Source organism: Asterias amurensis, chromosome 1 (assembly GCF_032118995.1).
Source record: "Asterias amurensis chromosome 1, ASM3211899v1".
Classification (NCBI taxonomy): domain Eukaryota; kingdom Metazoa; phylum Echinodermata; class Asteroidea; order Forcipulatida; family Asteriidae; genus Asterias; species Asterias amurensis.
In genome coordinates this window covers 14,269,350-14,295,749 of record NC_092648.1, presented here as the reverse complement: position 1 = coordinate 14,295,749, position 26,400 = coordinate 14,269,350, and the positions used below count along the sequence as shown (strand labels likewise).

General features: G+C 38.8%; 1 protein-coding gene across 2 annotated transcripts in view; it reads left to right on the top strand.

The window, feature by feature from the left end:
- LOC139946647 (probable methylmalonate-semialdehyde/malonate-semialdehyde dehydrogenase [acylating], mitochondrial) overlaps positions 1-26,400 on the top strand; it is a 72,135-nt gene that overhangs the window by 7,531 nt on the left and 38,204 nt on the right. Inside the window, exons 11-14 of one of the 2 annotated variants that reach the window (XM_071944344.1) lie at positions 307-488; positions 1,130-1,309; positions 6,112-6,352; positions 7,090-8,451. In XM_071944344.1, coding sequence (XP_071800445.1) covers positions 307-488; positions 1,130-1,309; positions 6,112-6,312 — 563 coding nt within the window. In that variant the 3' untranslated portion in view covers positions 6,313-6,352; positions 7,090-8,451. Of the gene's footprint in view, positions 1-306; positions 489-1,129; positions 1,310-6,111; positions 6,353-7,089; positions 8,452-26,400 lie in introns of those variants that run through there. The other variant, XM_071944345.1, reaches the window with a different exon arrangement.

The following is a 26,400-nucleotide window of genomic DNA, read 5'->3' as shown; positions in this document are numbered from 1 at the left end:
GGGTTAAGGTACTTTTTGATAGAAGCAAAACACAAAAGTCCACAGTTTTACATCAATCTTACACGGTTAAAAGGTTACGATGGTAGAAGGCTTCCTTAAAAATATTACTTGCTGAAGTGCTTTAGTTTTTAGAAACGAGTAAAACTTTATAAATGAGTAAACACAGCTTCTGAAAATAATTGTCTTCTCAGTGTTACTTCCTTGAAGTCGTCACTACAGTATTGCACCTTGAGCACCTCATTTTGGTGGATTTTGGCGACTTATTAATATTCTATATTATTGTGTTTGTATCTTTCAACCTTTTAGGTGACCAGCCAGGCACTGACTTGGGCCCAGTTATCTCGCCAGCAGCTAAGGATCGCATCCTTGACCTGGTACAGTCTGGAGTGGATGAGGGAGCAACTCTGCTCCTGGATGGACGCAAAGTCACTGTACCCGGCTATGAGAAGGGAAACTTTGTTGGGCCAACTCTCCTGTCAGATGTTGAGGTAGGTTGCTTAAAAACTTCTAAATATCACTTTTTACTCCTATTGACCCAAATACCTGACTGCATCACCCATACAAAAAAATTTCATATGCTATTCTAGCCGTGCTCTACTTTATCTATCAGAACTAGGCAAAGCTAGGGGGTGGTATTCAGAATAATTTAGTTAATGAGGGTCAAGACTGTTTTCTTCTTAATTTTTTCACGAAACCGAATGAAATGTGTCACCAAAAGGAGACCAGGTCAATATTACTGAATGGCCCAACCAATTTAACTTTAAAATCAGCTATAGTAATGTAGGAACGCTGTCTTGTCTTGTCTTGTCATTAATGTACAAACCATCACCACTGGTTATCATTCTTCGTGATCACAAAAAAAAAGTAGATGACCTGATGTTCTGACCCTAGCAGAGTCTTTCTCAAAGCTATTAAACTATTTGGGGCATTTGTTTTGGTTGGTATTAAGCAGTTTACAACAGTATATAGGATTTGAGGCATGGCATGGTGAGGTATCAATGTATATTTGGTTTGCGGTAACACCATGTGTGTATCTACTTAACAGGTAGAGTTGTTCTTAGGGAACTGTCTTGCTTTATTCAGTTTACAACAGCTTATTCTATTAACTCTTGATCTTCCTCATCCATAGACAAGCATGAAATGTTACAAGGAGGAGATCTTTGGGCCTGTGTTGCTGGTCCTCACCGTGGACACCATTGATGAGGCCATTGAGCTGATCAATAAGAACATCTATGGTAATGGTACTGCTATCTTCACCACCAATGGTGCCACCGCCAGACAGTATACAGAGAGGATCGACGTCGGTCAGGTAAGATAAGATGAGGGTTACTTAAGCCAGGGCTCTGGCTGGTTATCAGCATGTAGAAAATATAACACTGCATAAATAGTATAAGCCTTTTACGAGGTATGGCGGACAAGATATGAGTGTACTGTTTGGTTTGGGTGTATTCACACAAATTTACCCAGACCTTAAAGTGTTGTAGCACTGTGTCCGCCATATCTCAAAAAGGCTTATAAGAAATGTCCTTCATGAAAGACTATCCATGGCTCTGAAAATAAATGGCCATAAAAACCTACTTGGAAACACTGCAGAGTTTGATAGTATAAACTATTTTGAGAAAGGATTCCCTATGAAGTGATATGGTTGTGAAAATTTTCCCCCTCAAAACATTTGAATCGATTTGCTACCTCTGTCACCTCGCTAAATCTAGATGGATTTGTTGTTCAGGAAGAAAATAGCTGACAGTCTTGTTTTTTCATAATAAGTTCTGGGTATAATAAGTAGACACTGTATTTAGCTGAAACTTTGACAGGTGACTTAAACTTGATCTTCTTGTTAATTTTCCCTATAAATACAAGCTTGATTGCAACTAGATTGCAGCAAGATGGTGTCTCATTACAGGACCTTGTGTCTGTAATGCAACAATTTATATCAAAGTGGAATAGACCCTTCCCATGAAATATGTAAATTGCACATAGCACGTGCTCACTAACGTTTTGGTTGGCAAAATGAGGGAACATCGCGCTGTTTTGTACACGACTAATGGCTGCGTGCACAACTTTATGGCGTTTGCCAACCAACAGGGTCTGTACGCATGCGTGAATGTAATTAGCATATTTCATGGGAAGGGTCCATTGTGTACTCGGCTGTACCTATGGCTAGTCATTTATGAGAACTTGCACAGAACAGGATCGATATAGCGCCCTCTTGCATTAAACATCAGCCATCAATGTATATGCACTCATTGAAAGCCAGGGTTTTTGGCTTTACATACAGTATACAAACTTTGATGTCCATTTTGAACAGCTTTGTGTTCTAAAATTAGAACAAGTTTTTATTAAAAAAAGAAAAATGTTTCATACTTTCTCAGAATATTTTAGCTACGTATATTGTTTTAGTTATGAAGGGTGATATTAACTTGCAAGCAACCATTGCCCTTGCAAAAAAGAGGTATGCAGGGCCCAATTTCATAAAGTTGCTTAAGCAGAAAAAATACTAGGTAAAAAATCCCTGCTAAGCAATAATGAGCAGGATGTGATATAGTATCTTGGCTGGAAACCTTAATTCCGGTAAGCATAATTTTGTTTAGCTTATCTTATGGTTGTGCAGCTCTTTGAAATTCGGCCCTGGTCTAGATGTATGGCGCCCTCTAGTGTCAAATACCAACTATTGTCAGGCATTGTTGAGTAACAGGGTACATTCACATGTGCATATAGCTGAATTGGAATACTTAGCATGCACACTCATAGAATGGGATACTTGTTTTCTGGGTCACATTCCTTGAAAGTGAGCTCGTTCCAAGTTGCCTTCTACAGATGCTCCTGACTTGTATACCCACTTATCCTTGGGATCTGTTCAGGGCATGGGATAAACACACACACAAAAATTGCAAATTGGTGAAAGATGATATCAACATGTACACAGGGAATGTTTATAGGCCAGTGCTGCTACTTCCGATAAGAGATGACTGATCCAATGACAGGTCATGTGCAAAAACGGAGAAAAAAAAAAGCTATAAAAAAATAGTTGTTGCAGAGTGGAGGATAAGATATGTCCAAAGCAACATGATATGCATTGAGTGTCCAACAGGGATCCTGTAGCCCTTTTTTGTTATATTGAACCAATATTATTGCACCTCCAGGAATATGCAGGGAATTTCAAGTTGCTTTGTGTTATACATCTCCCAAGGAATTGTTCTCGTCGCACAGTCAGATTTTATATATCCCCCTACAATATGAAGAAAAAACCCGGAAATATTGCCTTTTTTCTCTGTAATCCGCTGGGGGAGCTGTAAAACCAATGGATTACAAGCGTGTATTTGAAAAGAGTGAGGAGCGAGAATACATTCAGACAATGACGCTGACACCCCCCTAGGCTCAAACTGCTTCTGTCACAACATTGGTTATTGACAGTTGCAGATGGTGTATTCCCTCAGATGAGAGTCTTTAGGATCATGCGTCATGGGACTGAGCAACACAATAAGACGAGGCTCAAGAAAACTGATGAGTCTTGAAATGTTTAATTCAAGACCCTTTTTTTCTTCTCTCTCTCTCGATAACATTCTCTTGTGATTGCTTGTTTTTGACATGCTACTGTGATTTTTAAGCTACGTTTATTTCTTCTCCTTATTTCTTCTGCACTATGTAAGATCTTTTTATTATTAATATTATAATCAGGAGGGTCTTTAGGGATTGTGGGTCAGGGGACTGATGGCCAGAGCATCACAATAAGACATGGATGGCTCAAGAAAGCTGATGAATTTTTGAGATGTTAAATTCAGGTCACTTTTCTTTTTCTTTTTCTCTCTCTCTCTCCCTTGTAAGGATTGAAAATACTTACCCCAAGGCCCCGGCTTTTGTCCCAAAGTTTGACATAGTTTTGCAAGATTTCAGACAGGATTTTACTTACTCAGTTAGAGCAACTTCTAATTGATCTCTCAAATTGCTTTTGTTGTGCTGTTTGTCTCTTTGGTTATGCAGGACCCTTTTTTTTCTCTCTTGAACATTTATAAAATCTCACCCCAGGCCCCGGCTTTTGTCCAAAGTATGACATACTTTCAGTGTCATGACGATGACTAGAGCAAGCTAGTCGAAACTTTGAGACCAATTTAAGAACTGACTCAGCGGTAGTACAGTTAATCACGATAATACAAGCTAAAGTAGTAGTGCCAGCCTATTTTCTATACCATCCGCCCAGGTAATAGTTAAAAAAGCTATGTTGTGTTACTATAGAAAACTGACGATTTCTTGCAGGGGTGGGGTGCAGTAAATTCAGTAGTGTGCTATTGTCCGAAAGTATTTTTAACTAAACCTAAATTTAACTTAACTTAATATATTTAATAGATGTTTAAAAATTAGCATCTGTAATGATGAATGTTACTTTTCAGACTGTTGTGGGAAAAAATAAGGGACAAATCAAGGGACAAATGACTGGGGTGGGATTCGAACCCACATCCTTTGATTATAGAAGGAGCAGGTGTCAAGCAACTAGACCACTGAGCTTGCATAATAGCTAGAGGCCAGTTTGAATCCTATTCAGCAGTGCTAAACATAGACATTTAATAGACCGTATCGAATATCACGTCACCATTCAAAAACCTGCCCTACAACATGGCGACTGTGAGTGTATGCGTGGGGTTGTGTGTGCATGAGCCATAGAAATCAAACCCGAAACGCTGTGTGTTATTTTGATGTACGCGCTAAGATGCGCTACAAGATGGCTACTTTCATAGCAACAAAGGGATTATTCAATACGGTCTATAGTTTCTGTTTGATCTGATAGTCAAAATAGGACTTTCATATATTCATTCAAGGTGAAAATGTGTTTATTTTGGGGGTTTTCTACACTTGACATAGATAATCGAAACCAATTTTCTTTCATTATCGTGGTCAAGCGAAAATTATCTTGTACATAGTTCACTGAAAAACAGGACAGTGTCTTTCATTTGTCTTTCATTACTAACCGATGCATCAACTAAAAACATTGTTCAACCCAAGGTTCTCTACCCTCAATTTTCTAACTCCCAAGTTTGGCTTTGGATCGCTGCCAATCCTTTCCATTTGTTTTTCTGGCCCCCGAACTACCAAATCCAATTTGACAAGATTACCAGCTCATCCTATTATTTCAGGCGCAGAATTCATAAACCCCTCCTCCTGTCTTATTTGTCCCGACCAAGTGTTTGTCCCCAGCAAGGTTTTTTTTATCTGGTGTTTGTGCAGTAGATCTCTTGAATGGCTTGTTGAGTCCCATGCGATTGTTAGTCATATCCATACATAAGCCTTGCACACACAAGACACATACAGGTGTTTTGATAGGGATTTGATGTCTCTTGACATGATGTGTATCATGGATTGATAGATCAGCTTTTCCTTTTTCTTAAGTCTTTTTTTTTCTTCCTTCGATTACCCCTCGAGATTTTTTCATTATTTGTCGAAGGATCCTCATGTGATATCCTCTCAGGTGTCCCAGGGATATAATGATTCAGTTTTGGAAACTGTTGATGGCTGCTGTAGGTTATGTTTTACAAGTACTTCAATGTACTTTGAAGGTGCTGCCTAGTTGGTTTTTTAAAAACAGTGCTTCTAATCAAGAACATTCATTGCAATTATTTTGTGTTTTCTTTTCCTTTGAATAAAAAAAAAATAATTAAAAAGCACTACATGTACTTGCAAATACATGTACGTAGCAGATATTGAAACAAGTGCAACCATGAATTTGCTATCTTTTTGGAAAATGAGAGCCATTTTTACAGCACCTTGTGACGGTTCACAAGATGATGCAGCCATCATGCTAGGGCAAACCCCTCATCTTAATGTGCAGAGTACCTTAATACACAGCATCTATGGCTTTACATCCTGATCCAAAGGACGAAGCAATAATGGTTAAGTGTCTTGCTTACAGACACCAGTGTTAAGACTGGAATTGACTCCATTCGTTTATATGAGGATCCAGGCAGTTTCCATAAAGTATTAAGGATGATATTTAACTGTTAATCGTACGCAAGTAAATGTTTTTTAACTAAAAGAGTTTTAACATTTTCTTTTCTCTCTGGAATGTTAACTTAAATTTTCTTAAATCTCGTTCCTTTGCTTCCATCTCTTCTTGCACAGATCGGTGTCAATGTTCCCATCCCAGTACCCCTTCCCATGTTCTCATTCACTGGCTCCCGTGGCTCATTCCGTGGAGACACCAACTTCTACGGCAAGCAAGGAATCCAATTCTGCACCCAGATCAAGACGATAACCCAACTGTGGAAGGGTGAGGATGTATCCCACACCAAGGCAGCCGTGGCCATGCCAGTTATGAAGTAGACAGGGACCCACCCAAGGAACTGATGAATTAAACAATAAGGTGAGATTCTATCTAATACATATTCATGAGGCTGTTGTTTATTCATTTTATTTTCATATGCAGTATTGATATATGATGGCTCTACATTTTGAACCAGCTATAATTGTGTATTAGAAAAATCTCATAATTATTCGAAACTCTCGTACAGCGCTAAATCCGTACACACAAAATATTCTGCAAGAGGCTGTCACCAGAGTATAAAATATCAAATTAAAAATAAGCAGTTTGTAATTAAAATAATCAAAATTTGTTTTTGATTAGGCAGGAAGGCTTGCATTGTAATAGTAATGATATAATAATTGGTTTTTATATCGCGCTTGGCATCTCAAAGCGCTTCCAACAATAATGACACTATATGATGTAAATCATTGCTCAAAGTACCATATAGCTTAAATTTAAATTTCGATTTGAGTTGATTCTCATGTCCGTTGTTTTTAAAAGTACTCTTTTCTATTGGTTAATGCTGCCACTATAACCGACGCTAATCTTCCTTCACCCACTGCTGTTGTTTGACCCGTTGGTGATTGTGAAGGACTTCATCTTAAGACGGCACTTTACCCAGACATGTATAAGTAGTTGAACCACCCAGACTTGGGCAATGGATTGAATTCTCAAAACTGGCAGTTATTAATGCTTTCTTCTACTCTAACCACGCAGCCTGAAGGTTGAATAAACGGAGAGGCTTTTCGTAAGACGAGTGATCTCTAAACTCATCCTACTTCTTTTCACATTTACAGGACATTTACATGCTAAACAATGTGACTCAAACCTTAGGACCAAACATCTGGGGAAAAAATACAACAAGTTGACTACAATACTCTGGCTGGAACACAACACCAGACAAACTTGAACAGTCTCTTCACAATAAATATTGTACATGAATTCTTATAGTTTTATAAGAAAGATATATAACTGCCAAGAATAGTGTACAAATAAATGATATATTTTAGATACACATTAGAAATACACATTATTTCAGCTAGCGTAAAACTATTATTCCAGAGAGTTTTTTCAAAGCCTAAAATGTATCATAAGTTTGCAAAGAAGTTTTGACATTGATGTAAAACTTTGATCCTGCAAATTGTCGATGGACTAAGATTCTTTATTTGACATGGCTTGGTTCCATCAAGGAGACTGCTCTAAATGAAATATTATATTGAAATGAGTGATCGGTCTTCTCTGTCTGGAGTTAGTTTGTTTTGACCCCTTGAGGTCACAGGCCCAAATTATGTCGAGTGCTTGGGAATGTTGTTTTAGTAGACAGTAAGCATTCATTATGAATTTGAAAAGCATGATATTGATAGGCTATAATGAGACGTCGCCAGCTTTGGTTTATAGCTACATAATGTGTAGTCGGGTTGGTGTAGTGGTATCTTTCCTTGCCTTCCACCTCTAGGACCCATGTTCGAATCCTGCCGGGGGCACTATGTGGATTAGGTTTTCAGTCCGTACCTGACTGCGTGGGATCTACCCTGGAATAATTCTCTGGGCTTTTCCTCCCACATCGAAAACTAAAACTTCCTTTTGTTAGAGTCGTTGGCTTCACAACTAGAATAATCTAAATGGAAAGATATATATGATACTGTTTATTTCTGAAAAATCATGTGTACCAATTTTGTGTTGGTGTTACCTGAAGTATAAACCTTAGTTGTGGGTGCAGCCATGTTTTCCTCACAACACAATCATCTGAGTTAGGCTGAAAGTATGATAATTTGAAATATTCTTATTTTATATGAAGGGAAACTATGGCCATTGCTTGATGCAGGTTATTACAAAGGCAGCGAGATGTTTGGGGGGGGCTAAAGAGAAGAAAAGCATTATTTAAAAGAAAAATTATCATATGTATTTTTTTTCTTTTGGTCCTACCGTAAAGGTAATAAAAAAAATCTTCAATAGTCGAGCAAGTGTAGAAGTACTTCCTTACGTAATTGTTTTTTTAAACGAGCATGTGAAAGTGAAAGATGTGTTTTAAAAATCACCCTGAGATCATTTTGATGATCAAATTAATTATTATGATTATAATCAATTTATGTTTTGCTGCTTTGAAATAAATTTGCATCTTATATGTTGCCAATGTTGCTTCATTTGTTTTTATTTTATTTTCTGTTTGTCGTTTTGTTACTTTTTAGTTTTCATTTCCTTCATTTATTTGTTTTATTTGTTCATTGTATAAATATTCTCTGTGATTCCATTGTGGCTTCTAAGTAATGAAGCCAAGATATGGGATGAGCCAGCCGTATTTTAGGCTTGCAGAATCTGGCTTGTAGAATCTGGCTTGTAGGATCTGGCTTGAAGGATCTGGCTGACAGAATCTGGATTGCAGAGTCTGGCTCGCAGAATCTGGCTTGCAGATCTTCATATTTACATCACTAGTTCTACAGCAGTAGAACTAATATGAACTAGTTGCAAGTTATTGTTCATTGAAAGTATGGAGAAATTTCACCTTTGGGAGGGGGGCTTTTTTAGCAAACGTGCTGAACAGTGAGAGTCATTATAATAAAACTTAAACAAATTTGAATAATATCGTCAAACCTGTGGCTAGTTTTCACAATTTAATGTCATTACTTAAATACCCACACACTTGATGTAAGAATTTTGACAGTAAAGGATGCGAGAGATAACAGTTTTGCAGCATTAAATAACCCAGCACCCACCATTTTCTGAGTTCATTGTTTGCTTCAAGTTTGTTGTTAATCTTAAACCGATAATGCTGAGAGCATTTAAGTTGATTCAAATGTCTGTTTTCGCAGCTACTTTAACACAATTGCATTGTTGTGTTAATATGAATTTTGAAAGTTATGTAATACAGTGTACCCTGTTTGCAGACAAACTGGTTCATTAAATAAACGATTGTATCCACTTTTTTCCATTGAAAAAAAACCTTATAAGTTTTGGACATTCCAACTTCCATGAAAGAGACATGTTAGTAAAGCAAAACGTCTAATCTATCTACAGTACTTTTGTGCCTGTAGAAGTCACAAGCAATTTATTGCCCCTCTTTCTCTAAATGCTGCGAAACTTTAGGTAATTGGAAACAGAATATTTCCCTTGGAAAATGTGACTGTTTTGAAAGGTATCTTATGGTCAATAGATACACTGGTTGTCTGATCCCTTGAGATGTTTGGAGTGCATGCGAATCATAACACCCGAACCACACTAGAAATCCTCTCGGCAAGATTAAAATTTTGTCTTCGTTTTATGGCACAAAACGGCCAGATGTTGTCCGGATGTTTTGGGCTTGATATTCAAGAAGGTCCCCCCCCCCTTTTGATGTGTGAATCTTTGTTTCTTGCCGGGGGAAATCTCTGCTGAGGACTGATGCTGTATTTGATATCAATGCCTGTTTGTGTGGGGATGGAGCATGGGACCGTGGCATTTACATGGACCGAAAGATTTGATTTCCCTTGGCGCTCAATTCCATCGGCCAGCAAACACTGACTCGATCAGTCCTAGACGAGTCACAGTTTGCCGTTGAATTTCTTCTGTTTATAGATATCCCAGGTATTCTACCTGATTCTCCATCTCTCTTTCTCTCTCTTTTGCTAAATGCATTCCCTGTCCAAAGTAAAATACCCCTGGCTTTAAATGTTTTGATACCTTTTGCAGATCAAGTTTTTGGCCATGACATGAATCCCTACTCATCCTAAATGAAGATGTATGCTATGTTATTTACCTGTAGATTTTACAGCTTTATTAGTAGTGGAGTTATTGAGAAAAAAACTGCTGTTTTGAAAAAATGCTGACGCTCTCTATGCTATACTGCTTTGAGCAGAAATAGTGTGTGGTGAAATATGAGAATCAAACAGTTTACGTCAAAGCACTGTTTTCCCAGGAACAAACAAACCTGACTGTGGTGGGCCAAGTGTCAACAGCACTCTAAAAGTAGCACCACCGGATGACGATGATGATGATGATGATGATGATGATGAAAAATGATCAGGATGCAGGAACTTTTACCCTAGTTCCCTTGAAAATTGATTTGTTATACAGGTTGTTGCCTCATGGCACCGTTCCCATACTCATGGTGGTAACAGTTCACTGCAGAAGCTGGCAAACATGTTTCCTGCCAAATAAACACTTCACTTTTGATTTGCGTAATTGAAAGCCTTTGGAATAGTGTACCAAACTTGTTTTCCTTCATTCTAATCAATATCAAGGTAAAGCAGGTTGTTGTTGAGGGGAATTTTATAGTTTGTATTTATAAAGTAATAAACCACAGGGGAAACTGGATGGGTAAATGTTAATTAATTTGGGGTTGAACAAGGAAAAGATGGCTAGAGCGGGATTTGAACCTGCAACATTTGGATTTATGTGATTGTGTCGACCGCTAAAACGAAGACCACAGTTGCAAATCTTACTCTAGTAAATTTGTTGTTAAACCCCAAATTAATTTCTATTTATCTATTTACTTTAAAGTAAGGACCTTTTAATCTCTTGCACTCCTGAAAGTGTCTTTCCAACCAATTGCTCATGCAAACAACAAATAGTGTAACAGTCACTCTGACTTTAATCTAAAAATGTGCAAGCCATATTAACAAATTAGTTTTAGGATACTGTTAAGGAAAGTTAATCTAAAAATGTGTAAGCCATAATATTAACAAATTAGTTTTAGAATACTGTAAGTATTCACACACTGAATCTCTACTGCCAAAAAGCCAGCCTCACAAAATCCCTTTAAGAGATCTTATATGTTCTTACACGCTCTTAACGAACGGCTCAACTTTCAGGACTTCAGGTCTGCCAAGGTATGGGATGAGGTAATTCCGTGTCTCTGGAAATGTCAAACTCGTCTTCCCTCGGAAACCTAACCGGCAATAGTGAGGAGTTACCGGGAATCAAATGTGACTTCAACCAAAGAGAACTTTGTTCTTTTACTCCCAATATGCCCTTACCAACTGATCAACAATATGGTCTTTAGAAAAGCACGTAGTGCCTCAGTTCTTTAGTCATTTTATTATACAGGATTGATACCTGAAGGGTATTAGAGAAAGAATGTTACAGAATGACAAGAAATAGCACCCGCAGCAATCTGACTCACAAGGCAAACATGTTAGGTTTTTTCTCCCTCCCCTTATAGCTGGTCTAGTCAGCAGTTTGTCATGTTGATGGAATAGAAGTATTCCCAGTGTGGTGGCCTAGGCCAGACTAGTCTTGGTTCAAGACTCTCCTGTTATTAATATCTCTCCATCGATCGCTTTCACAAGAGGGCTCACTCTCATCATAGCGGTTCTCAGGGTGATAGTGGTCTATGGTGAGAGCAGGCCCTCTTGAGATAGTAACAGGAGAGTCTTGAACCAAGACTAGGGCCAGACTTTTCACTGGAATGATGATAGCAGTTGTAAACTGGAAAAGAATTTAACACTATTTTGAGTCATATGTGTATTACATCATTTCTGTCTGGGGAAGCTGGTGGAGTTTGAAGGTTAAGAAAAATAAAATCATTGGAATGTTGGTAATGTCAATAAGTGTATAAATCAAACTAGACAGGTGAAGAAGTCAGAATATAATGACTTTATTACAGTTTATTTTCATTTCGTTATAGCTCTCTTTGCGTTTTTAACTTAAAATGTCCTGGGGAGGATTTCACAAAGGTAGTCCTAACTTAGGACTAGTCCTATAGGCAATGCTAGGAGATAGGACCAGTCCTAAGTTAGGATGAGTTACTGGTCCTAACTTAGGACCAGTCCTATCTCTTAGCATTGCCTAGGACTAGTCCTAAGTTAGGACTACCTTTGTGAAATCCACCCCTGGGTTTTTAGGTTTTGTTTTTAAATCCTGTGTTGGAAAAAGTAAATATGGCCAAAGTCTTTCTCACAAAATGTTATTTGCTGATTTATGTTGCCTTGATCATCCCAAAATCCAGAGTATTTCTTGAGTGATAATGCCCTCCTATGACTACATGTGTGTTTTATGTAATACCGTAACTCCCAGTACTGTGAAAACAATTCACAGGCAGTTTACTCGAGTGGGATTTGAACCAAGAACCTTTGCCACAAGAGCTAATGTCATACCACTATGCCTGTGGTTTTGTTTTTGGGGGAAAGTACTGAATACACAGTGCTTATGTAAAAGCACAAAACAGAAACAGTATTCTTTATCGTTGATGGAAAGTTCAACATCCATTAAATGTTCCAGCTGTTCCAGCTGCTAATTTATAGCCTAGAATTCACTTAATAATAAATTTGATTCAGACTTAATAAATGATTCCAAACTAGCCTGTATTACTGGCCTCCGCCATATTCCAGAAGCACTACTAAGTTACTGTCAGTGCTCAAACACACATTAGTGTAGGATTCAATACAAAAAATTTATGATTTATTTCCTTATGCGTGTTGTACAACACTGTATACATAATTAATATGCATTGCTTTTAGGATATAAATGTAATATATGCATTGGTTTTCCAAGATATATGATCTATAAAGCATTGGATTTAGTATCCTGTATCATGTGCTTGGTGCTGGATTTTGTTTTAATTTCATTTTCATCCCCCTCATTCCTTCACCCATACATTCTGAGAAATTCATTTCCATATTAATATTTTTATAGTAATCGAACTGCCTCTTCAAAAATCATTTGTGAAATTGTACTGTTGAGCTGAAGCGTGTCTTTCAAATGTATTTGCTTATATAGATGGATTGCCCATTATACTTGATGATAGTCATTGGAAAAGTGCACGCATGTACACGTTACGCACAACTCTCAGCCAATGAGAGCCTTGCACGTGTGCACATTTCATCAAAAATGGTGGTCAATAACATCATGTACAATCCATCTTTTGTCTTGGGTTGTCTGTCAGTACAGCTTTGCGAAACAAACATGGTTTCAAATAATCACCTTAAAATATCTTTTCCTGAAATTGTAATCTTCAAACGAAGCTTGCCTTTTAAATGTATTTGCTTATAATTGCTTTGGGTTGTGTGTCTGTACAGCTTTAAGATACAAACACAAAGAAACCTGATAAAGTGTTTGAAAAACTACCCCCACAAATAGTGCAGACATTTGAAATGTCAAAACAGCCATCCATTAAGGAGCCTTGCCATTTCCAAGACCCCTGAACAGCTGCTCTGAAAATGGATATCAGAAACTCTTGACACGGGGTATCAAGCTTCAAGACGCCCTGCTGGGTGTACCTTCTGTCATATCAGATCTTGGAGTGGGGATTTTTGTTCTCCCTTCATCCCCTACAACTCCCTGGGCCCAGTTTCATAGAGCTGCTTTAAGCACAAAAGTAGCCAAGCACAACAAAATTAAGCTTACCAGAATAAAGTTACCATCCAAGATATGCATAATTTCTCACTGGTATCCTGCTAGTTGTTGCTTAGCACAAAATGCGTAAGCAAACTGTTCTGCTTAAGCCCTGTTTAGCAGAAAATACTGCTTGACAAATTTCTTTGCTAAGCAAAAGTTGAATGGGGCCCATAAGCAAAAATTGAATGGGGCACCAGTCACAATAAAGTAAATACATGTAATGTAATAATGGCTGGTGACCTTTTTCTGTGAAGCAATACTTTTCTGTGTTTAGCAAGTTGTTTGTGCTTACAGGCTTTATTGGGCTCTGATCAGGGGATGATCTTAATGGGACTTCATGCTGTGGTAACCTTATTCCTTCCAAATTGTTCTTGACATAACTAGTCAATATGTGTCAGAGAGAGTTTGTATCATGAACTGGATACAGTGAATGTTTTAAGTGCTAGAGGTAGATAACCTGGAGAGATGTCACAAACCTGACATTTCGAATTGATGGGGAAGAAAAACGTACCAAAACAGTAGAGTACAGATCTTGTAGCAAGGAAAATGTACCGAAACAGTAGAGTACAGATCTTGTTAAAGCATGGGGGTAGGTTAAAGGTAGTATTGCTGTCTGAGATTCCTTTCACACTATCTAACCCGGAGAAAAGTTTTCCCGGTTCCATACTAACACCCAGAATGGTGGGTTAACCCTTTTTAGTCTTGGAAGAGTTAGATTTTAACTGGAGAGAAGTTGCCCCTCAAAAATGTAGTGTGAATGTTCCACTTAATTCGGAGAATCTATGTGTTAAATTTGTCCTTAAAACACTGAGATACCTGAAAACCCTGTCCTTACTCTATGTTAAAACGTGTAGTGTGAAATGGGCTTATCGTTTTGCCCTGAGCAGTTTTATACATTTGCTCAGTAATTAGGTTTTCATTGTGAGTGAAAACCAGGTTTGATAATGAGATGAAGTGTTGGCTATAATGTGCAGTATTTTGTAAGAGTCCAGTAATGACGTCTTTATAAGTTCTTGAAAGACAAGATGCAACTAACACTGAAGTAATATGTGGGAATTTCATTCTTAAATATGGATTCACAAATCAACACAAAATGGTTCTTTTGTGTAATGTGATTAAAATGGGGTTTTAATTTGTGCATTGTAAAAAACGCAACCCACTTTTTAACAACATTATTTACTGCTCTGCTATTTTTGTTTAATACACATAATATTGAAAATGACTTTGACACCCCCTCCCCACCCCATCACACAAAAACATCTCAATGGAACATTTGTATGTTATAGCTACCTTAAATTCAACAAGTGTTTTCTCAAAATGAAAGAATCCTATAGAGTTTTACATGCCCCCCTAATTTCAACACCAGCCAATGTCTCCATAGAGTCTCCATCCGATATTATCTTAACTTTAGCCTAGGCCTTCTTTTGTCTGAGGGGTCAACGACACAGTGGTCAGTGACATTATCCTAAAGTTATGCCATCGGAGCTCCGGTGCATTAAAAAGTTCAGGAAGACTGTCTCCACTTCTCTGTCAGCAATTAGAGTCTGCTGTGGTGGCTTTCTATCTCCAGAGGCACCACTCTAGCTTGATGGACAATCTAATGGCACTTAAACTTCACGCTTAATTCTAAGGTTTTTTTTCTTCTCCTTTTCTCTTTATTTGCATTTTATTTACACAGCCCTGGGGTTATCCTCCTCAAAAATCTCCCCCCATATGCTGCTGTTGGGAAGGCAAAGTGATTGATTAGCAAATAAAATGCAACAATAACAATGTAATGGGACAGTCACTCACACTGGGCAGTGAGTCTGCTCTGCTGCAAAGACAGGTTGTTGCCATCTCAAGTAGAATTCAATTGATATCACTCGTTTTTGCTTAGCAGATCAGCTTACTCTTTTTTAAAGCTTGTTCCCATTGGACTTTTTCTTCCGCTGGCATGCGGAAAGTTACTGTGACTGGCTTTGGTGTAATTCATGCATTTTTCATTGTGGTCGTGGTAGGTTTACAGCACGGAGCTGTCCCATTGTATTTTTAGCGCCCCTGTTAAGTTAACGTGGCTGCGCGAAAATTTTCCGCAGCCTCTTGCGGCTTGTTAGTTTTTTACATCACAGTCGCGGTAAGTTGACAGGGAGGGCAGTGTACCTTGCGTCTCCATTGGATTTAATTTTGTCATTCTACAGAGAAGTCACTTTCATAGTTAGAACAGAAAGTTTCTTACCGTTAAAGCTGCGCTATAAAATTGGCCCCGGGACTGTAATCAGACCCGGCATTGTACTAGTTGCTTTACAGGCTGACATTGGTTTTCAACCAGCACAAGGAGGGAAACAAAACCAGCTCTCGGTTTTAGATCCATCCATTCCCACAGCCCCTGTGTTAGAATAAAACCACTGAACAAAACTCTAGAGTAGGTTTTCTTTTCTAGGGAATAATAAGGTGTATCACCTGCAGTTGCTCATACGTATTGGAGGACAGTTCATGTCAACAGAAACCCAGAAAAGACGACTTGAAACATTCAGTTTCCTTTTAGTATTCAGTTCTACGTGGAAGTCCCTGTCAAGTATATTGGACTACTCCTGCAAGTGTTAAAGGCAGTGGACACTATTGGTAATTGTCAAAGACTAGCCTTCACAGTTGGTGTATCTCAACATATGCATAAAATAACAAACCTGTGAAAATTTGAGCTCAATCGATCATCAAAGTTGCGAGATAATAATGATAGAAGAAAACACCCTTGTCACACGAAGTTGTGTGCGCTTAGATGGTTGATTTCGAGACCTCAAGTTCTAAACTTGGGGTCTCGAAATCAAATTCGTGGAAAATTACTTCTTTCTCCGAAACTATGGCACTTCAGAGGGAGCGGTTTCTCACAATGTTTTATACCTCCAACCTCTCCACATTACTTCTCACCAAGAAAGGTTTTATGCGAATAATTATTTTGAGTAATTACCAATAGTGTCCACTGTCTTTAAAGTGTCCGTATACATTTTAATAATTACTCTGAAAGTTAATGTAATAGGAGAGAGAAAAAAACAAAGAAACCCAATGATAAGATTACGATATTCCCCATTGAATTTTAGTTTGGCTTGCAAATTCCCCCCCCCCCTCACTACTCAAGCCGAACACAGGAGTCTTAACTTGGTAAAGCTTTCCGGCTTCCAGATTGAACAACAAAGGTTGGGGGAATACTAAACAGGGGCCAGTGACCGTATGGTAATATTAGACATGAATATTACATATTATTATAAACAGATTGAAGAGAGGAAGAGATTAATATCGAAGCTCTCAGAGATTGCAAATTTAAAACGACAGAATTATTTTCAAAGTAGTTTAGGTTGCTCTAGCTCTGTAGCCATTTTGTGCTTACAAGTCATCTTGTGCTTACAAGTCACCAACAATTTGTTTAGTATCTTTTCAATTCCCTGAGGGTTCAACATAAAAAGTCCCATCATTTCATTTGCAATTTTTGTTAACTACAGTTTAAAAACATTTTTTATTGTGTAGTTGATAGTCCACCTTGAAAAAGTAGCAATAATGTACTCTTTTCTTTTTGCCGACATGTTGAGAAAAGTAGATTTTGTATTTGCACTGTTATGTGTGAAGTTTCAGGTGCTTTATGTAAAATTTCAATCTTCATTTTTTCCCCCAGGGCAATGTAGGAGGATGATGCTCCTTCATTCACTTTGAGAAATCTTAGGTTTTTTTTCAAGACATTACTGAACCACAAAAACACTCCCACCACCAACTGCATAAGAAAAGTCAGCGGCAATATGTAATGTGTACCCTATGTAATATTAATAAATATAAAGACTTGTAAATGGCACAACACCCTGCTGGGTGTTTAAGGCGCAGTAAAGCCCCAAAACAAACATAAGAAAACACACACAGCTAAATTAGTCCTTAAAAACCTGTGACATTTATAAGATAAGTTTTGAGAAGAGATTTGAATTTTGTGGTACAAAGACAAGATCTAAGATTAAGTGGTAGAGAGTTCTATAGATGCGTGGCACATCTGAAGAAAAAGACCTGTCACCCTAGGAGTGTCGAGACTTGGCTTCCTTGATATGGAACTGGATTGAATATTCCTTGACGGAGTATTCTTGTGTGTTGATGTAATAGCAGTGACATGTATCATTTGATATTTAAAAATAGTAAATGTTCAATGATGAATGCTTCCCAGCCCACACACATCCTCCCATCACAATCATTAATGTGATGCAACCTGTATCTTCCCTTGTCTGATACCTATATAGTCTAAAACGTTATGGAAGCAATCTCCTCTGGATTTTTTGTCTGCCTCTTTGAAAAAATATTTGGTTTGTTTTGGAGAGGCTAGACAGTACACTAGTATTATGGGAAGTCATTTACAATACGAGAGTTGAATGAACACTCGGCGACATCCTGTCCTCATTTCTCATCCCCATAATGGACAGGAGATTGCTTTTTGCTGAATGCTCACGGATTAAGGTGATCCCGGAGTTCATTACCCGAGGAGAAGAAAAAAAAAATGATTAAAACATCAACCATCATCAAGAAAGCTTTGGTCTCTGCCCAAGAGGCTTACCCATCAATTTATTCACTGAAGTTAATAGCTTGGAATACATTAATGAGTTATTGTCCCTTGTGAGGCAATACTGAATAAAGAAAGGGAAGAAACCAAAAGTTATATATTTGTTTTGCGGTAATACCATTAATGTATCTACTTCCCATGTGGATTACAAGAACTTGATTTGCCTTATATATTCTGCTTCCGCAGAGTAGATTTAAGGATTTTGGGAAAAAACTCAGTTTCTGAAATGAACTGTCCTGCTTTTAACTCGTACTTGAGCGGAAGATAGAAAATCGGCCGGGGCTACTACTTTTGCTGTAGTGGATTGAGGGGACGCTTTAGTGGATTGAGGGGACTTCTTGTTATAATCCCCCCCCCCCACCACAGAGTGAGTTCATAGTTGGTCTCATCGTTTCGACTAGCTTGCTCTAGTCATCATCAGGAAACATCTGGAGGTTGTGTTTTTAAGTATTTTTCAGTGTAACATGTAACTATGGTTATAAGGGAAGCCATTAACTGGGTTGGGTTACACTTATTAATTCATATTGGAACCATCTTGTTGATACCATTTATTATTATTTTCTATTTTTAATTCACACATTCTATTTGTTGCATCCCTGTGGCGTATTTGTTTATTTCCTTTGTCTCTGTGTACTTAAAGCCAGTGGACACTATTGGTAATTACTCAAAATAATTATTATCATAAAACCTTTCTTGATTATGAGTAATGGGGAGAGGTTGATAGTACAAAACATAGTGAGAAACAGCTCCCTCTAAAGTGACGTAGTTTGCGAGAAATAAGTAATTTTCCACAAATTTGATTTCGAGACCTCAGATTTAGAATTTGAGGTCTCGAAATCAACTTCTGAAAGCACACAACTTCGTGTGATCATGGTGAGACAAGGGTGTTTTTTCTTTCATTAATATCTCACAACTTCGACGACCGATCGAGCTCAAACTTTCACAGGTTTGTTATTTTATGCATATGTTGAGATACACCATTGGTGATGACTAGTCTTTGACAATTACCAATAGTGTCCAGTGTCTTTAAGAACCTCCCATGGACTTTGTACACAAAATTCCTTGTGAAGCAACCCAGGTTTTAGAATTCACCCTTTGTTTTCCCTTTTCTGTTTTGTTATCGGTCTCCATAATGGTAGTGAATATGAAACCAGGCAACCCTTTATCATTACTGACACCCTCTGCTTCAGCATACAGGTTTCTCACACATGGTTTATCATTGCTTCTTCATTCACAGTGCCTTCTTTACCATTGTCCTTGTAGCGCTATTATGATCCGGATCGCATAAAGCCTTTAAGCACAAAAACTTGCTAAGCACAGGAAAAAATTGCTTAGCAAAAACAGGTTGCCAGCAAGCATTCCATTAAGTTTGTGACTGGTGCCCCACTCTCTTTTGCTTAGCAATCAATTTGTTAAGCAGTCTTTCAGCTGAGCAGCTTGATGAAAGCGGGCCCAGCAGTGTCACACTTAACCACAAGGTCACTGCCAACCAGATAGAGGTGAGACTTTGCCAGGGTTTCCCAGCTCTTACCTACCCCTGAGAAAATACCATTGGACCACCAAAGCATATAAGTTTATCACACATGATTATCACTGAGCACTTCATCAATCCCAGTGCCTTCATTACCAGTGCCCTTGTAACTCGGTTATGGTCTTCACTGTCACAATTAACCACAAGGTCACTGTCGACCAGATAGTGGGGTGAGACTTTGCCAGGAATTCCAGCTTTCTCCCACCCCTGATGAGAGGCCACCATTGGTCTCCCAATCAGGGAACTCTCTGGTGACCTCTTAGCCATAAATGTGACCAAATTACCCCATAAGTTTCTCTTTGAGTGTGATAATTTCGCAGAATAAACCAATTACTTGAGATGCAGGGGGTATGAGGGAGGTTGCCAACCTTGGCTATCTTTTTTTGTGATACCATGTACTTAACCCTTTAACCTTTTCAGTGACTGGTCAGTGGGACTATTTAAGGTTGTTATTTCAATCATCCACCAACTTTTCCAATGTTCCATTTTTATTTCGGATAGTTCTTGAGTTAGTAGCCATATACAAACAATCAGTGGACAGTCTGTTGGGGGGGGGGGTGTTCTTTTGTTTGTTTTGTTTGTTTGTTGGGGTGTTTGTTTGTTTGATTGTTTGTTTGTTTGTTTGTTTGTTTGTTTGTTTGTTTGTTTGTTTGTTTGTTTGTTTGTTTGTTTGTTTGTTTGTTTGTTTGTTTGTTTGTTTGTTTGTTTGTTTGTTTGTTTGTTTGTTTGTTTGTTTGTTTGTTTGTTTGTTTGTTTGTTTGTTTGTTTGTTTGTTTGTTTGTTTGTTTGTTTAGATGATCTTCCCATCAAGGGAACTCGGCAATCTCCCACAAGTGGATATAAAGGCCAAGCTGGTAACAACCAATCTCTCTCATACAATCTTTAGTTTAATGTCTCAGATGATTATGAATTGCACAAATCGAGAAATTGTATCTAGAGGCCAATATTTATCCTTGTTGAAAACATTGGTTAGCTGGGGTATTCAAGCCCACAACCTTGTATATTGCAAGTCCTGCAGTCTAACCATCAGTCCATCATTGGACAGTCTGTGGTTTATACAAAGCTTTTGGAAGCAATGAACTAGTATGCAGTAGGACTACTTGGTTAGAGTTTATAACTGGCAGTTGGCCAGTGGATCATATAGTGGAAAATGCTGCCATAGCGGCTGCCAATAATTGCAAGATTGGATCTACTTCCACTCTTCCCCAAGAAGGCCAAACGAAGGTTGTGTCCTGAAAGGTCATTCTCAAATATAATTTCTGAGGTTTGTTTTTCAAAGAAGTTCTTACCTGGATATTGTTTCAAAAAAATAGCCATATTAAAGGAACACGTTGCCTTGGATCGGTCGAGTTGGTCTTTGAAAAGTGTTTTGTGACCGTTTGTTATAAAATGCATATGGTTAGAAAGATAATGTAAAAGTAGAATACAATGATCTACACAAATATGCCTCGAAATTGCGTGGTTTTCTTGTTACCTCGTCCAATAACACGGTCGGCCATTTATGGGAGTCAAAATTTTGACTCCCATAAATGGCCGACCGTGATAGTTCGCGACGTAAAAAGAAAACCGTGCAACTTTGAGTGATACTTGTGTGAATCATTATATTCTACTTTTAACCATATACATTTCATAACAAACGGTTTCAAACGCTTTTTATATACCAACTCGTCCGATCCAAGGCAACGTGTTCCTTTAACCAGCAATTCTGAGCATAATAGTGATGATGATATCAGAAGTTACTGCTAAAGGGTTTAAGAAAACATTATGTAAATTTGAGTTTATCTTTTATTCATCTGTTGTTTATGAATATAATTCAAGGTCCTTTTATGTAGGGTTGTTGTTTGGAGTGCACTTTCTCTTCTTATTTTACAACATATGCCTCAAGTTGGGGTTCATGACCCCTTTCAGTATGGAACCTAAGCTGGAGCCCAATCCATGATTTTGAAAGGGTTTTAACAGTTTTGTTGTTATTACTGCCCTCTTGTGATATATTTGTGCCATTATCAGCCAGACTGCTTGTTATGTAATCAGTCACACCAAGGTGTTGATGAAGACAATTGACTGCCAATGGATGTCTAATGCATGTAATGGGCTGTGTGTGTGGCCATGTGGTACATAATGGCACCATATGACACTTTCCTTTTAATACATTCATCATGGTGTTGCCCTTAGGCCTACCATGGGCCTACTAGGTGTCTGATTTATTAGTAGGAGTGTTTTCTTGGTCTGTTCTTCTTGCTAATGTCTTTAATAAGTCTCCATAGTCTTCATGGGTGGCATGGTTTGCTTGTGTGTAAAGTGCTCGCCTCTCACCATAGTGCAAGGAACCTCTCACCAAGGTGACCCTGGTTCGATTCCCGGCCAGGGCCATATGTGAGTTGAGTTGTGCGTTGGTTCTCTGCTGTGCCACCAGGGTTTTCCAGACCATCCGGTTTTCCTCCCTCGGGAAAAATCAAACACTTCCGATCTTGGCTGTGCTCCATGGTCATAATGGGTTGATGTGGCTGGCAGCCAAAGGTGCCCTTGCATGCCTGCTTCTCGAACACGTTGTAGCTGGGTCCTTCGCAATTCATCTCTTAACTGCGAGTAAGGATAATATAGCCCCCCAAATTATTATTTCTATTATTATATACAGTGATGAACATGTAGAGAGTCTACTATAATTAATTTTGGTTACCTCATGGAGGTACAGCAAGTTGTACATAGCACTATAGACTGCAGGTTCTGGATTATTAATGTTGCTGTAATAATTGAGAAATCCATGTTTTTTTTCTCTATGGTATAATCTTGCTCGACATACTCTTTGCAGTACGTAGACAAGTGACTACTCCAGCAACTTAAACCATGCTCTATGCTTTTGCTGATGATGATTTCATGCATTGGGTGCTGTCACAAAAGGGGCTGTGGATTTAGTAACATTTTTATCAGAATATCAATCTGAATGTAGGGCTGTATCAGAACGGGCGGCTACAGACAGCTACGACGGTTGATTGGGGCGTCATATACTTCACCGCATAATGACGCGGTGATCCAGCCATAGCCAAAGCCCTAGCGGCCAATTTGGACATTATTCTCCCTGAGTAAAATAGTTACATAGAAACAACCCTTATTAGAAGACACAGCTGCCGTTCCAGTTGTTTGAGCACATGTAACCAGTTTCCCCCTTTGTCAAGTCCATCAAGTGGAGCTGATGGATTATAAATCTCATGACCACTTTCAGTTTTATTGGTCTCTTTATTTTTCGAAAAAACAAGCAGAGTCATTGATTGATGTGTTTTGTTCTGAGTGTGGAATGACTCAGACCTGTTTCCAGTTCATTATAAACATGTGTAAGAAATGCCAGAAGAGGTTTTCATGCTACGCTACCATTGTCTTGATTGTGTAAAACCATGGAGCAAAACAAGTATAAAGATGGATATCCTGTTTTAGTGACTCAAAACCACACGGTTTATACAAAAAAAAATAATCGGTGTGAAAAATAGTACAAGACCTTTTTTATATATGTTGTTCTCTTGATTTTTAAAAACAGGTGTGAAGTGTGATTGATCATTTCTCTTTTGTCGGATGACTCAAAACCACATGGCTCTCAATTTTGCGGAAAATGTGTGAGAAATGTCATGACCTTTTCACTAGTATCCTGAGGTTGATGTTGAGTTATGTCATCGGCTTTGATTTTTAGTTATCAAAACTTGCTTCAATTCTTGAACTCAGTATATTGCAGTAGCAACTGACTTATTTTCTCACAGTATTTGAACTCAAACACTTTTCAAGTTCTATAATTGCATTTTATTGATCATAAATACCTTTGAGAGTTTATGCATTCTGATTGGATAAAATGTGATCATGACCCTACAACGGCGGCAAGCTTATGCACACCATAATCTCATGTAACACGGCTGGTCTTAACACTGCCATTTAAGACCTTGTCGCCACTTTTTTATTTTGTTGCTAAAATATTGAAACCTGTAGTATAAAGATCCTCAACCTTTTTAAATTGTTTTGTGATGTTTTGTTTGCGTTTGGTTTGGGTTTTTTGTTCAGCAACAGGGGGAAATTATACTGTTATCTTTAATAGTGAAATAATATTGAAATGTTGTATAATATTGAAACCTTTTAAGGTGATGTTTCACAGTTTGTTTTAACAGTTTTTGTTGTGGTTTTCTGTATTTGTTATAGATTTGTTTTTTGTAGGGGGAGGGAATTTCCTATGGAAGGATGGATTGAGGAATGAAATGGGTTTTGTGGGGGGGGGGTGTGTTATGAGGATGACAGTCCAACTGTAACATTAACATTTTATTTTACAAATTTACACTTTGCCTGTGGGAAAAAACTTTCAGGTCCGTAAGACTTTTGCAAAGATTCATTTCACATGCCTCCTGAACTCATCAGCATACATGTATGGTGAGTCAAAATACCTTTCACTCTGATAAAACTTGCGAACCTAGTAGAACCCCACCTACCCAGAACCTAGTCCCACCCCACCTACCCAGAACCTAATCCCACCCCACCTACCCAGAACCTAGTACCACCCCACCTACCCAGAACCTAGTACCACCCCACCTACTCAGAACCTAGTCCCACCCCACCTACCCAGAACCTAGTCCCACCCCACCTACCCAGAACCTAGTCCCACCCACCTACCCAGAACCTAGTCCCACCCCACCTACCCAGAACCTAGTCCCACCCCACCTACCCAGAACCTAGTACCACCCCACCTACTCAGAACCTAGTCCCACCCCACCTACCCAGAACCTAGTCCCACCCCACCTACCCAGAACCTAGTCCCACCCACCTACCCAGAACCTAGTCCCACCCCACCTACCCGGAACCTAGTCCCACCCCACCTACCAAGAACCTAGTACCACCCCACCTACCCAGAACCTAGTCCCACCCCACCTACCCAGAACCTAGTCCCACCCCACCTACCCAGAACCTAGTCCCACCCCACCTACCCAGAACCTAGTCCCACCCCACCTACCCAGCATATGGGTGGCTCCCCAGACCTTATCAAATCCATCAAATACAGGCACAAGAAGGTGGTATTCTGGGTTCAAGAATGAGACCGTTTTATAAAACCTTTTTCCAAAGGAAACATCCAATCCCTTCATAGGAAGCCACCCCTCAAACCAGCTTCCTTCTTTTCTGCATCAGCGTATAAGGCTATATCCATACTATACAGTCCCACATCCTTCACATGTTCTCAAAATAGCCCAGTCTCTGTCTATATTTAGGAAGTTGAGTCATGAACATAGGCCTGTGTTTGATCGGGCGAAGAGAGCTGAATAGTGTGCATATATATACAGTCAGGCACGGAAGAGTCACATTGCTAGTAATGGATGACTGGTGTAGTGCTGATGACGAAGATCAATGTTGCATCACTAAATGGCGCGTAGCATGATGCGCTGCGGGTAGGCCTTAGTGCAGCCAGCCGGCCGGCTCTTGTTCGTTGTGCATCATCCATTGGCCTTGGTTCAGAGATTGCTCGCTGATGGGCAAGGGCATTGCTGTTACGCTCTGTCTTCAGAGGGTATTAATATGGGTAGGGAGTGGGTGGAGGAAGTTATGAGAAATATTTTCCAGTAATTTCCAGCTCTCCCCCTAAAAAAGAAGTAGGTGAAAAAAAAGGAGTGAAACCAAAATGGTTTATTATTATTTTCAATTTTGTATTTGTATTCCGTGGAAAATAGAAGTGAAACTCATAGTAAATGTAGCATACACAAAATGCTTGGTGTTCGGGTTGGCATGGTGGTATCTTGCCTTGCCTTCCACCTCTGGAACCTCGGTTCGAATCAGGCTGGAGGCACTATGTGGATTGGGTGAGTCCCTACCTGACTGCATGGGTTTTCCCCTGGATTCATTCTCTGTTTGATTTCTCCCACATCAACAACTGAAACTTCCTTCATTGTCTTCTCTATATCAGGTTCTTGGCTGGTATGATGACTTTGTTTAATTTTCTCAGAGTCCTTGGCTTCACAGAATTAATTAGTGAAAATGAAAATGAAATTAAATACTTACACTACTAAACAAACAAGTATTAACATATATTTAAAAAATGTGCTTGATCACCATGAATTTTGAAAAACATCAGAGGCATTTGCCTGCATTTGTTCAGTCGTTGCTTTGTTGCCCTAAATTTTTCCTGTAGAACTTTTAAAGTTTCTCTAAGAGATTTAATTTCCACTGCCAATGATTTGTTATAAAAACTTCTCTTTCCCATGAATCTCCAACAAGAACAAATTTTAAAGCTTGAATTGAAAAAGACTCTATGGCACAACCACATGCCCCCCTTTAGTCATTGCCTTGATGCCCCTTGTTCTAGAAGAACTTTAAATTTCCCTGAAACTGATGGCAATGTATTTCCTTCCTCCATGATTTGACCATAGAGAAAGGACAATCTCTATGATTTGACCAAGACAAAAAAAATACTCTTCCCCATGAATCCACCATGAGAACCTGATCAAACCTGAAAGTAAAAAGGATCACCACAAGCATATAGCATGGACCATAGAGCCACAAGTGGTTGGCTGTGGAACAACTACCACCACCATCCTCCTCTCATCTCACACTGGATTGCTCATTGATTGGCTTCCTTTCCCACCCTCCTCAATAACAACAAGAGAGTTGTTTTTATCGCAGTAATCCATAAAAACCAAAAGACAACGATACAATACCTGATACAAGATTGGCGGTTTTCCAACCACC